This window comes from Acipenser ruthenus, chromosome 23 (assembly GCF_902713425.1).
Source record: "Acipenser ruthenus chromosome 23, fAciRut3.2 maternal haplotype, whole genome shotgun sequence".
NCBI classification, from domain to species: domain Eukaryota; kingdom Metazoa; phylum Chordata; class Actinopteri; order Acipenseriformes; family Acipenseridae; genus Acipenser; species Acipenser ruthenus.
Genome location: NC_081211.1, coordinates 23,169,733 through 23,181,197, shown reverse-complemented (window position 1 = coordinate 23,181,197; position 11,465 = coordinate 23,169,733). Strand labels below are relative to the sequence as shown.

The following is an 11,465-nucleotide window of genomic DNA, read 5'->3' as shown; positions in this document are numbered from 1 at the left end:
CACCTTTGAATAGAGCTACATATTATAAAGGGAATTGAATAAACCTTATACAATGTGCAACATTAAAATAATCCGTGGTTTAGATGTGGTTTTCTGTGCGAGTGTTTTTGCTTGGGAGTTTATGGATAATCAAAAGAAACTTCCCTGCCCTGTTCCCTGTTTTTGCCGCGTGTTCATTCAACGATTTAAACCTATCAATCAGTTATAAACTGTACTATTGCTGCTGACACGATGTGCATAAGCTGCAGTTTATGATTACATTTCAGCACGCATATTTAATAGAACTGGAATCTACCGAAATAACACGGGGCGGGTTGGGTTGAACTGCACTAATAATAATAATAATAATAATAATAATAATAATAATAATAATAATAAATTAATTGATTAATTAATTACCGCCCACCACCTGTTTTCATCCAATCAGTGATGAGAACAGCAAATGACGTACTAGGACACGTTGTTAAAACTTTGGCTTTGGTACCGGACTGTTTCCATTGTGGGGGGAAAAAAAAAAAATTATCTTAAATCCGATTCAAAATGGGAACCGAAGTTCAACAATGCGATACTGTGGCGCGTGGTAATAATGTTATATTTTTCAGTTTTGAATAATTGCTATGTATTTGTTTTTGTTGGCAGAATTAAACACCTGTATAACATTTTGTTTAAAAAATGGTTTGACATTACGAAGTGATTAGAACCAGCAGAAAAAAATCTACTGTGAGCGCTATTGGGGTTTCTTATTACCAGTACTGTATTTCTGCTACCGGTAAGAAACCCCAAAGAATAAATGCTATATCTCAGTACTAACAACCGGTTGGGTTTTACAGCCTCTACTGCGTGCTCCCGGCATCATTCATGTCTTTCTTTACATATACTCTGTGCTTCACATACCTCTCGAGTCGAGCAGGTGAGAGCGTCGGCTCAATCGTTTATTTATTTATTTTTTTCTGTGTAGTGCAAATGTGATGTAACTTTAATTAATGAAATACAGTAATGTGACATTCTCCGCTGCGACTCGTGTGTAACACGATTGGTATCATTCATGATCTATAGGTTACGATACATATAAATATGTGTGTTATGGTCCTGATGTACTAATTTGCATGAAGTGTAATACGATTGTTTTTGAATAGACTATTTTGTTAAAAGACAAAGATGACATGACCTAGTACTGTAAGATTAGAGTGTGCAGTCATACCAACTGTAAATCCCATTTAATCCTTCAAGAACCATTTGGTGGACTACAAACAGTGCAGCTTTTGGACATGTATCAAAATACACACCTATTAATATGCATGAGGCTTATCACATTTAGAAGCACTCGGCTTACCATCATTCTATAAATCACGATGTCATACAGCCACCATGTATGCACATTTTTAATATGTACGGATTATATGTACAGACCAACACTGTGCCTCCATATACTTCACCTCTAGATGGTGATTCAGATTTTTGCTAAGGAGTATCATTATAATAAATCTCATCCCTATTTATTTTTTATTTTTTATCTGAAATAGATTTGTTTCTGTCTCTACCCGTAGCTCGTAAGGCTCGTATAGTGGATCCGGAGAGAGACTGGCTGCCCTCTCTGGACCGAGAGCAGCAGGAGGCACGGCTCCGAGCCAAGGCAAAGAGGAGACAGCGAAAGTCCTCTTCTCGGGACTCTGGATGCGAGTCCTTCTCGGAAAATGTGGACGTTGTTGTTGTTCGGCCTGGGAGTCCCACAATCCGGGTGTTTGACAGGAAGTGTAGGTCTGGGAAGAGCAGAGGACTGCCCAAGAAAGGTACAGCGATGCCAAACCTGCTTCTCAAGACCACAGCTCATCTAACTTGTACCCAGTCTGTGATTTTTAAGCAAGGGAAAGGGAGTTTTATGTGTTTGCATTTCCACTCAACCCCCGTCCGCTACACTGTTAATTATCCACTACTAGTTAAGTTTAGATTTTAGTCAATTGAACAATTGGGTCATTCCACATGAAATGGACCAAATGGTACCCATGTCCCTGTCTCCTTTTGATATCGCATATGGAGGGATCTGTAAGTGTTTTAGGAAGAATCCCAAAATATGAATCTTCCCTAAAACACTTCCAGGTCCTTCCATATTCAACATCAAAGGAATCTGAAGACGGTAAGGTGGGTAAGATTACAAAATTGAGTCCATTTGATGTGGAATGACTCAATTAAAACGTCCTATATTAAAAAAAGAAAGATGGCATTAACAATCTGTTTGGGGCAGAACAAGCCCTTAAACTCGGCATGACTTAGTAAATCTGCCCTACCTGTATTTGATAGGACAGGTGATCTAACCAATGTATTCTCCTTTGAAACAAGGTTTTTACTTGTATTACTGCTTTATGAGGGTTGATGATACAGTTTGCTCTGTTTCAAGGGGGTTCTGGAGGGAAAGGAGTTTGGGGAGCACCCCCAGAGGTCTATGATCTTGAGGACCCCAGCTATGAAGATGAAGATGCTCAAGAGGTAATGTGGAGCTGAGTTATGTTCTAACATTAATCCTATAATAAACCATCCGTGCAGGATTTGAAAGCTATGTGTATAACCTGGGTTAATTTTCCTCCTAGGGGGAAACTGTTTATGAAACGGTTGTCCTAGAACTGGATGGTGAAGAGTTTAACAAGACAGTGACCCCTATTATACAGGAGTATTTCGAGCATGGAGACACCAATGAGGTGCTGGTAGGTTACATTTTGAAAATAAAAGGAAGCTAGGTGGTCTAAAAATAAAATGAGTTGTATATAGAAGAGTACTTTCTAACCTTAAGTATTGTTCGTTATACTTACTTTTATAGGCATGCCTTATGAAATAATAGTGGCAATGATATACAGATGTGTCTCATTAGCAAATCTTTTTACTATCTCAAAAAAGTGCTATTGATGATGGTTATTAGATCAGCATTACTAACCCTGTTTGATCTTTCACTCTCAGGCTCTCCTGGAAGGTCTAACCCTTGGCAGGAGAAAGTATGAGATCCCATTCCTGGCTGTAAACCTGTCTCTGGATGGCAAGGCCAGCCACCGGGAGCTAACCTCCTGTCTGCTCACTAACCTTGTGGGGAAGTGTCTGTCCAGCAGGGATGTGGCAGTCGCTTTCGATGCCCTGCTGGAAGAGCTGCCCGAACTGATCCTGGACACGCCTGCGGCACCGCAGGTAACCTCAGACTCGTGCAATTCAGCATCATTAATGGGTGCAGACCCTAGTGACCCTCTATGCCCCCTTTGTACAGTTATACCAAAGCCTTTTCAGTGCTTTCTCATTGAAACATTGGGCAAGTAAAAATATAAACATGTACAATAAAACCTAGGAATCAGGGTCAGTTGGGTATACTTCATTGCTCAAGCAATCTGTTTTGGGGTTTGTTAATGTGCAGTCTATCGATACTTATTTGTGCATGAAATATTTGACACTAGCAGATTTCCACAATAATGCCTTTGATTGTTGTGCAAGTGGTTTTCTAACAGGTGTGTTTGATATTTTTTTAAAGATGTTGGGCCAGTTTATTGCTCGTGCAATAGCTGACCACGTGCTCCCTGCTGATTACTTGGAAGGTTACAAAGGCAAAGTGGATTGTGATCATGTTCGGTAGGTCTTCGTATGCATGCTGAAATGTATCAGTTACCTATAGGGCTTTGTGTTAAATAAATCCTGTACAAGTCAAACAATTCTAGGCCTACTGGTGAAAGAGTATTGTGACTTAGTAAATCTAGGGCACACTTCTGCAAGTGGATATGCATAAGGCTTTATTTATTTATTGACCTATTGGTTTAGTGTGTGTGTGTGTGTGTGTGTGTGTGTGTTTTTTTACCTGCTACTATAGTAATGCCTACGTTTTTAAGTGAGAATGAGAAGGTTGGGTTTATTCAGGGCTTTCATTGTGAAATAAACCTCTCTTCTCTGTTGTAGGGTGACGCTGAATCGGGCTGCTGTGCTGCTCAGCATAAAGAGAGGTCGGTTGCGTCTGGACAATGTTTGGGGGGTAGGCGGAGGACAGAGACCTGTCAAAGAGCTTGTTAAAGAGGTACACAGTTTAAACAGTTACTTCTAGGCATCCTTTAAGGCAGCTATTTTCAACTCGCCCTCCTTTTTCCACTAATAGGTGTTGACCACTGAGGTTAAGCAAGAACTAGACAAGATGAAGGCTGTAGTCAAAACATTTATTAACTTGACTTGGTTTCTTATTGAATCTGCATATTTTGACTGACCCTAGATTGTGTAACAGAATTGGCTTTTTCAGAATCTTTATTTATACCTTTGGGACATGTCTTAGAAGCTAATTTCTCCAATGATCTTATCGATTAATTCAGTATTTCAAATCTAATTTGTAGATGAACTTGCTGCTGGAAGAGTATCTGTTCTCTGAGGATGCAAAGGAGGCTGAGAGGTGTGTGCGTGAGCTGGAGGTGCCACATTTTCACCATGAGCTTGTCTATGAGGTACAGTAAATCCAACTACCATTGCACAAAACTATCTATTCCCACATGTCACAGATTTTGCAATGCCTGCACCATTGTCATACTAATTTGTAATGCAAATGTTAAGACACTACTGTTCATAGTCACAACAAGAGTGGCTACTGGTCTGTTTCTAAGCATTAGATGTGTGAAGCATTCTGGTAAGGGGCTGTGTTAATTTACAATTTTTATTTTTTCTCATTAAATGGTTCAAGGCTGTAGTGAAAGCTGTTGAGTCAATGAATAGAGAGAGCCCCAAGAGGATAATGAAGTTGCTGAAATCTTTCTGGGAATCTGGACTTGTCACTGCTGACCAAATGATCCAGGTAAGGCTTTTTTGTTTAATTGGGTAACGTTTAATCAAAAATGGGACTACCTTGAACACTGCTATTGTACAATGTAAAGTATTTTGGTTTTCAAGTAACATGTAGAAAACAGTATGTTACTTCAAAAATTATTTGTGACATCATTCTATTTATTTTTGTAGGGGTTTAAGCGAGTGTTTTCAATGACACAAGACCTTCACCTGGACATCCCAAACTGTTACCCAGCTCTGGAGAGTTTTGTGGAACTGTGTTACCTGGAAGGTGTAATCAGCAAGCAGCTCCATGATCATTGCCCTACAGAACAGGTACACTATTAGTGGAACTTGGTTAAACCTGTATTTAGGGGAGAGTATTCAGGTGTTTTTCCCTTTCACTAAAATACACTACTGTGTATGAGTGAGGGGTTCCAATCCTGGTCATGCCGAGTTGCCTGTCTTGGCTGGGAAGCACTACCATGGGCTGGGGAGGAAAATTCGGATGGGAATAGTTAACTTGATCGTGGTTCAGCGTCCCCCTACTGGTCGGACACTCTGAGTCCAGGCAGAGATCTTCCAGACTTGGTTTTTCCGTAGCAGTAGCTTGGTGACAGCTGAGAAGTTCAGTGGATAAAAGATTATCTTGACAACCGGAATAGAGGTCCTCCCGATTTAGTAACTTAATATTTGTTTTTAACTCTTGTACAATTTGCTGGTCAGTGTGTATATGTGTGTACTGTACAGTACATGCTGCTGTTTTATTATTATTTTTTCCCCCTCCCCTCTCCCCTCTCCCAAGGTGAATAACAGTTGAAGAGGAAAATTGTTTTATACAGACCAGGACGTCCAGTCTATTTTTGAAAATGTACCTCTTTGACATCCTCATTAGAATTGAAGAATTTCCAGTCTGTTTTGGATGTATATTGGGTATGTTTCCTTAAAGGGTATTAACAGCTAACTGCTAGCATGTCTAAGCAAAGCTACAAATCCTATTTCTGCATTGTGTAGCAGGGCATTCAGGGTATTTACACACTCCTGGTTGTACACAGTGGTTTGCAGAGTAAGGTTATCTCCATAAGGTGTGTGTTCAATGTGGGACAGTATTTGAAATGTTAATATAATTATTTTGAATGTGGTAAAACAAGCCTTACACTTTTTACATTTTTTTGATGATCCAGTACTAAGAATCTGCTTAGAGTGTTGGCAATTTATGTTTAGAATGGTTTGGGGCCAAATAACACGCAGTATTTTTTAGAAGCCGATTTTGTTTATCAAATTAAATATGCTGTTGTCATTCTGGGCATTACTTCATATTGAAATGTTACCTGTTAGTCTTGGAAACAAGTCCTATTCAATAAAGATCAATATGTAAAACCAAAAAATAGCCCGCTCTATTTTTATTCCTCCATTGTTTTTTGTTGTCCAAATGACAAAACCTGACATGGTTTCTGAGCAAGTACTGTAAGGTAAGTGTAGGGAGGTATTGCTATTTGTGTACTAAAATGAGCAAGTAACAGATGCCCATTTGTTCTGGTAAGTAGGCAACTCGCAAAATCTGGTCACCTAGACTGTATTAACTTTAATCTCAATAGGATAATTTATTCTTAAGACAAAGCTTCCTTAAATATACCCTTATCTGGGATAATAAAGTAGCATTTTGGTACTTAAATAATGTGCGATAAACATGAGTTGAAACCACAGTATTGCTTTTGTTCTGAATCATGTGGTGATAATGCATTAAGACAGTGTGAGTAACAGATGTAACATAAGAGCTAGTCAAGCACATACTGTATACAACTAAGATGTGCTGGAAATTGTGATCAATCGCTCTTGTGGCACTTGTCAGGAAGCCACAGACACAGGAAACAGTTTCCACTGTATTTTTGGAGTTGTGTTTTTAAGGTCCAAAAAAACCACCTCTTTTGAAATCTTAAATTTAGAATGACACATTCACACCGACATATTTTTTTTTCTTTTTGCATGTAATAGGACTCAATTACAGCACTTATCCACATAAATCTAAAACTTATGTATATTAACAATATTCTTTGTGTAACAGTTTTTTTTTTTTTTTAAATCAATCAAATATAAAAAATAAATAAATAAATAAAAAATTAAACCAGTAAGGGTCATGTCCATACTATTCCTTAATAGCCATACAAATGAACTGCTCTCTTTAGTAGCTTGCTCATGACCTCTGGGTAGAATGATCCAATCTCTACAAAGTCATCCTTTGAGAGTGTAAGGATGTCCACATAGTTTTCAGCAATGACAGACTCTGGAAATGACATTCGCTTGATGAGAAAGACCGTTCCATAACTGTTCCCATGAACCAGGTGCTCCACCACCTCCTTGTGATCTGCTCCAAACTTCTTTACACTCACCTTCCCATGCAAAATTAAAAACATCTCTGTGCCAATATCTCCTTTCATTGCCAGGTATTCTCCTACATTTTGAAAAGAAAAATATTTTAAAAACCTGTATACAATGATACAACTGAAATCCAGCAAAGAAATGATCAATTTATATATATATATATATATATATATATATATATATATATATATATATATATATATATATATATTGTGTGTGTGTGTGTTCATTCACCAGGAGTATAGCTCTTCAGTTTCATTTTGGTCGACATATGGCGGAGGAAGGTGTCTGACAGGTGGGTGAACATTCTCTGCTTCTTCATTAAATTTACGGCAATCCTGGTGGTAGAAAAAAAACTATTTAGATTACTGAATTTTCAGGTACTGTGCTGAAAAGCTAATGGAAATTAATTTAAAGCACATGATGAAGTGTTGTACCCCCTGTTTTTTTTCCAGGACTGCCAGGACAATCCTTTAATCCTCTCAGCTTTTAAATTATGAAGCGCAGCACAGGTGAGCACCACATTTCCTGTTATAGGTACCCCAAACTATATCCACAAGCCATACTGCCACAAAATACACTTTACCATCAGCTCTGTTGTGGTCATGATCATTCTAAATGAGTTTTAGGGTGAGACGATGATTAAATTATTGCTTCAAACAAAGCCCCTGTTTAAAACAGAGAAACAGGCTACCTCCATGACAACCATACTCAGAACCGCAAACAAAGCCTTTCATGCTGAAATACAGAAGGGAGTAAACAGAAACGCTACAAAAATACCCACTGTGTAAAAATTCCACAGGGAAAATGACATTATGTACAGAAACTCATGGTTTACCTTGAACTGAGTGATACTTTTAATTAAATTATGAACTTTTCCTTTTATTATCTGCAAATCTTGTACTCTAGTCTGAATAGCAGTTAATAGTCTTCCATAGTAATACCAACATGTTTGTTTTAATGGAATCAATAAATACCTGGCAAAAAGTTCAATTTTCATACAGCTGGGAGTGTCACTGAAAAGCAAATCGGAATCCACGCCTCTGGTACGTGCCCATCGATAATTGTAGAACTGCATTACACGCTGCTGTAAAGATGGTGGGATGTTTTCCTCTTCCATATAGTTTTTAATAGTCTGAAATACATGTTAGGGTGAGTGCATTTAAGATAGTAAGAATTTGGAATTTTTGTTGTGAAAATGTTCCAAGAACTTTTTATGACTAATTACCTGTAATTTCTCTTCATAGGACACCTGGAGGGAGTTTTTGTTTGTCTGCGTGGAGGAAATAATTCCTATATTGTACCCCACTAAAGTTTTGGAGAGTAGCATGACAAGAACACAAAACCACATCTCAGGATATGTAACAGCCCGGATATCTCCGTAACCTGTTGTTGTGAAAGTTGCTGTTGCCCAGTAAACGGCATAAATGTACAGACTGACTAATTCATCAATGTGACCTGTAAAACAGTAATGCTTTAGTAACAAAAGTATGTGAACATTTTTACATTTCTGATCTGTTTTACTTTTTCCAATTTGTCAGTTTTTCGTAAGTATATGTAAAACTACAAAGCAGTGTGTAATTCATTATGTTAATGTAACATTCAGCAGGTTTCATTTGACTTTATGAAGCAAAAGTAGTTTCATTTTATAGGGTGATGCAAAACATTTGGCCATAGCTGTAGTTTTCAAAATCACTGCCTTGCGGTGATGTTTTGCATTGAACTCCACACAGAGACACAACGCAGCCATATTTGCTGACTGCATAACGCGGTTCAGAAACTCTCTTGATAAAACGTAAGTGTATTGTTAAGGAATTAACCACACTTGTTAATTTCCAAAGCAAAGAGTTTGCTTCTAAGCTTCACTATTTGGCTATTGAAAGTGTATGATCCAAATATGTCAGTTATGAAGAAACCATTGTCCTTGGGCCACATTAATTCCTGCATGATACTAAGACCCTGTCCACACTACATAACTGATCTCGAGAACCAAAAATGATTTAATTAATCCAGCTCAAAGCGTCCACACTAAAGTACTGACTCCTGTTTAGTCGGGCTTAATGCGTACAAACAATATTAAAATAATTTGGTTACAGTTCCTACCAGTGGAATGGACTGTGGGACTTAATATGACATTATCCCACCATGCAATGTATTTTATGTTTACAACCCGGCAAACATGAGGCCCGTGCCCATGGAAGACATAGCACTTAGCATGAATGTTATGGCTTTGTTTCTTAAAAACACAGGGTACATTTTATCATAATGTGTGCATTTCATTTTGAACTCTGAAGTTCTCCTTGACCGATTTCATCGCTTCACATATTTAATGTGCATTGATCTTGGCATTTGATCACGTCGCTCCATGATCCACCATTTTACAACAAGCCTCAGAAATGGTATACAGTACAGCAGTATTGATACTATAGTTGTTCCCAACTCCTTCAGGTGTCTGTTCTGAGTACTTTACTTCTGATGTCCACACTCCAAAATATATGAGAAAGCATTTTGGGATATTGGAGGATAGACAAAAAATGTAGTTGGGTATTACAGCGTCCACACTTCTGACAAACCGCACAACCTGATGCAATCTAATTGAGAACCAGACTCAAGACTACCCCGAGGTGGTCTCAAGTCCAGTTCTCGAGCACCGTATTAAATGCTGCGTAGTGTGGACGCAAACCGTATTTGGCACTTTTAAGCTGGTTTAAAGGCATAGTGAGGACAGGGTCTTCGTCTCAGGTGTTAACAGTGAAATACTTTATTCTAAATATCACTTCTGATAAAGGTAGATGAGTCACATAAATTCTAATACTGTAACAGGTGTCGTGGAAATCTTTCTCTAGATGAAGTAAACCTATGTGATGTGAAATCATTTGCGGATTCCTAGATTCTGGAGAACAAGTGCAAGTCGATGGATAATAAATCTTCGGTTATTATAAATAGGATTTACATATTTAACCATATTGTAAAAGTAAAAAATAAAAGCTTTACCTGTCAGTTGAGGCCACCCATTGTGGCAAGTTTGTGGACAAGCCATTGTTAAAAAAACCACAGCAGAAATGTGCACAAAGAGAGATATCAGTACAATAAATTTAAACACTCGAATAAACATGAGGCTGTGAAAGAGAGAAAACATACATTACAATTCATACATAACAATCATTTTAACTAGGTTTGAAAGGCAGTAAAACTGCAGTGTACAAAAATGAAAAGGTCTGTTTGGAAGTGCACAAAAGGTTTAAATGATTACACGCTGAAGAAGGACTTTTGACCGAAACGTCCTGAAATAAAATAATTTGTAATAACTAACTAGGTCCTTGTCCGTCACCAACATTTCCTTTTTGGGATGTGATAAGCAGTCACTGAGGGTCAATAGCAGCGTACCAGTGGTTTAGTCCACTTCTAGCAGACTAACTTTGGGACTAGAAAATCCCCAGGAACAAAATGAGTCCCAATTACAGAGTACAAATCAGAAGATCTGGCTAATTCTGATCTGAGCAGGTGGACCAAGTTAGACTGATCATAGGATCTATAGGTTATATAGACCAGTAATATAGAAAATATAAACCAGGTTCTTAGACAATTTGAAAAAAATGTCCTGTGCATTGTAGGGCAAATATATTTATACCACATTACCCCCCACGCCCTTTTAATAGTTGTTCCCCCTTTGTTCATTTTTTAACATCGACAGGACATAAACTAATATTACCTGTCATACAAAAGGTAAGGGAAATCCACCAATCCGAGTGGTGGACAAGCTACACAACCCCATTGACAGTAGCCCATAAACTGTGAATAGCTAGTCTGTGTACCATCATGCCTAAACACCCATTGTATCTATCTTATTCAAATAGAATTACCTTACAATCTAACTGGTCTACAGTGTCACTGTTAGGGCTGCACAAAGCAGCCCTTTTAAATAACCATCTTACTCGCTGTTCCTGCGACTTTTTTTGCTTTCTTTTAATTGATTTTAAAATTTGTTCTGCAATCATTGGCACATTAACTCATGATGCACAGCCTGTTGTAATGCATGGTATGGAAGGTATATAAATGTAAACTGTATTGTATACAAACCTGAATCACACACCATGTCACTGCATATATGCAGAATACAGTAATGTGGACTGCAAACATGATTGTCCTCTTAAATATACATGTCATTTAATGGTTGTTTTAAAACAACATATAAAAAAAACAAAAGAATTTAAAAAGCAGAATTTTGTTCATCTAAATATAAGTGAACAATATCTAAATCTCCTCATCAAATAGCTAATGTACATTTATTTGGCTTTTCCTATTAACAAATTAAA

At 37.8% G+C, this 11,465-nt stretch overlaps 2 protein-coding genes across 3 annotated transcripts in view; one reads left to right on the top strand and one right to left on the bottom strand.

Moving 5' to 3' along the window:
- The first annotated feature begins 472 nt into the window (after positions 1-472).
- On the top strand, positions 473-6,155 carry LOC117412794 (programmed cell death protein 4-like). 2 transcript variants are annotated; one of them, XM_058996859.1, is made up of 11 exons: positions 473-580; positions 1,548-1,790; positions 2,396-2,484; positions 2,586-2,699; positions 2,950-3,171; positions 3,506-3,603; positions 3,925-4,039; positions 4,347-4,454; positions 4,688-4,798; positions 4,960-5,103; positions 5,573-6,155. In XM_058996859.1, the coding sequence occupies exons 1-11, from the start codon at positions 541-543 to the stop codon at positions 5,585-5,587; spliced, it is 1,299 nt and encodes a 432-aa protein (XP_058852842.1). In that variant the 5' UTR covers positions 473-540; the 3' UTR covers positions 5,588-6,155. The 2 variants fall into 2 exon arrangements, with proteins under 2 accessions (XP_058852842.1, XP_058852841.1); XM_058996858.1 differs by having other exon boundaries at positions 478-580; positions 1,524-1,790.
- Positions 6,156-6,861: 706 nt separating this feature from the next.
- The window catches only part of LOC131699604 (uncharacterized), a 28,428-nt gene continuing 23,824 nt past the window's right edge, over positions 6,862-11,465 (bottom strand). Inside the window, exons 33-37 of the mRNA XM_058996714.1 lie at positions 11,230-11,249; positions 8,378-8,607; positions 8,127-8,284; positions 7,384-7,487; positions 6,862-7,219 (exon numbers count right to left, since the gene is read on the bottom strand). Coding sequence (XP_058852697.1) covers positions 6,921-7,219; positions 7,384-7,487; positions 8,127-8,284; positions 8,378-8,607; positions 11,230-11,249 — 811 coding nt within the window. The 3' untranslated portion in view covers positions 6,862-6,920. The remainder of the gene's footprint in view (positions 7,220-7,383; positions 7,488-8,126; positions 8,285-8,377; positions 8,608-11,229; positions 11,250-11,465) is intronic.

Coding starts and splice junctions, on each gene's coding strand:
- LOC117412794 (XM_058996858.1), top strand. CDS start 541: ATGGGAACCGAAGTTCAACAATGCGATACTGTGGCGCGTG. Junction 1,791..2,395: donor CAGAGGACTGCCCAAGAAAG/GTACAGCGATGC, acceptor CTCTGTTTCAAG/GGGGTTCTGGAGGGAAAGGA. Junction 2,700..2,949: donor GAGACACCAATGAGGTGCTG/GTAGGTTACATT, acceptor TTTCACTCTCAG/GCTCTCCTGGAAGGTCTAAC.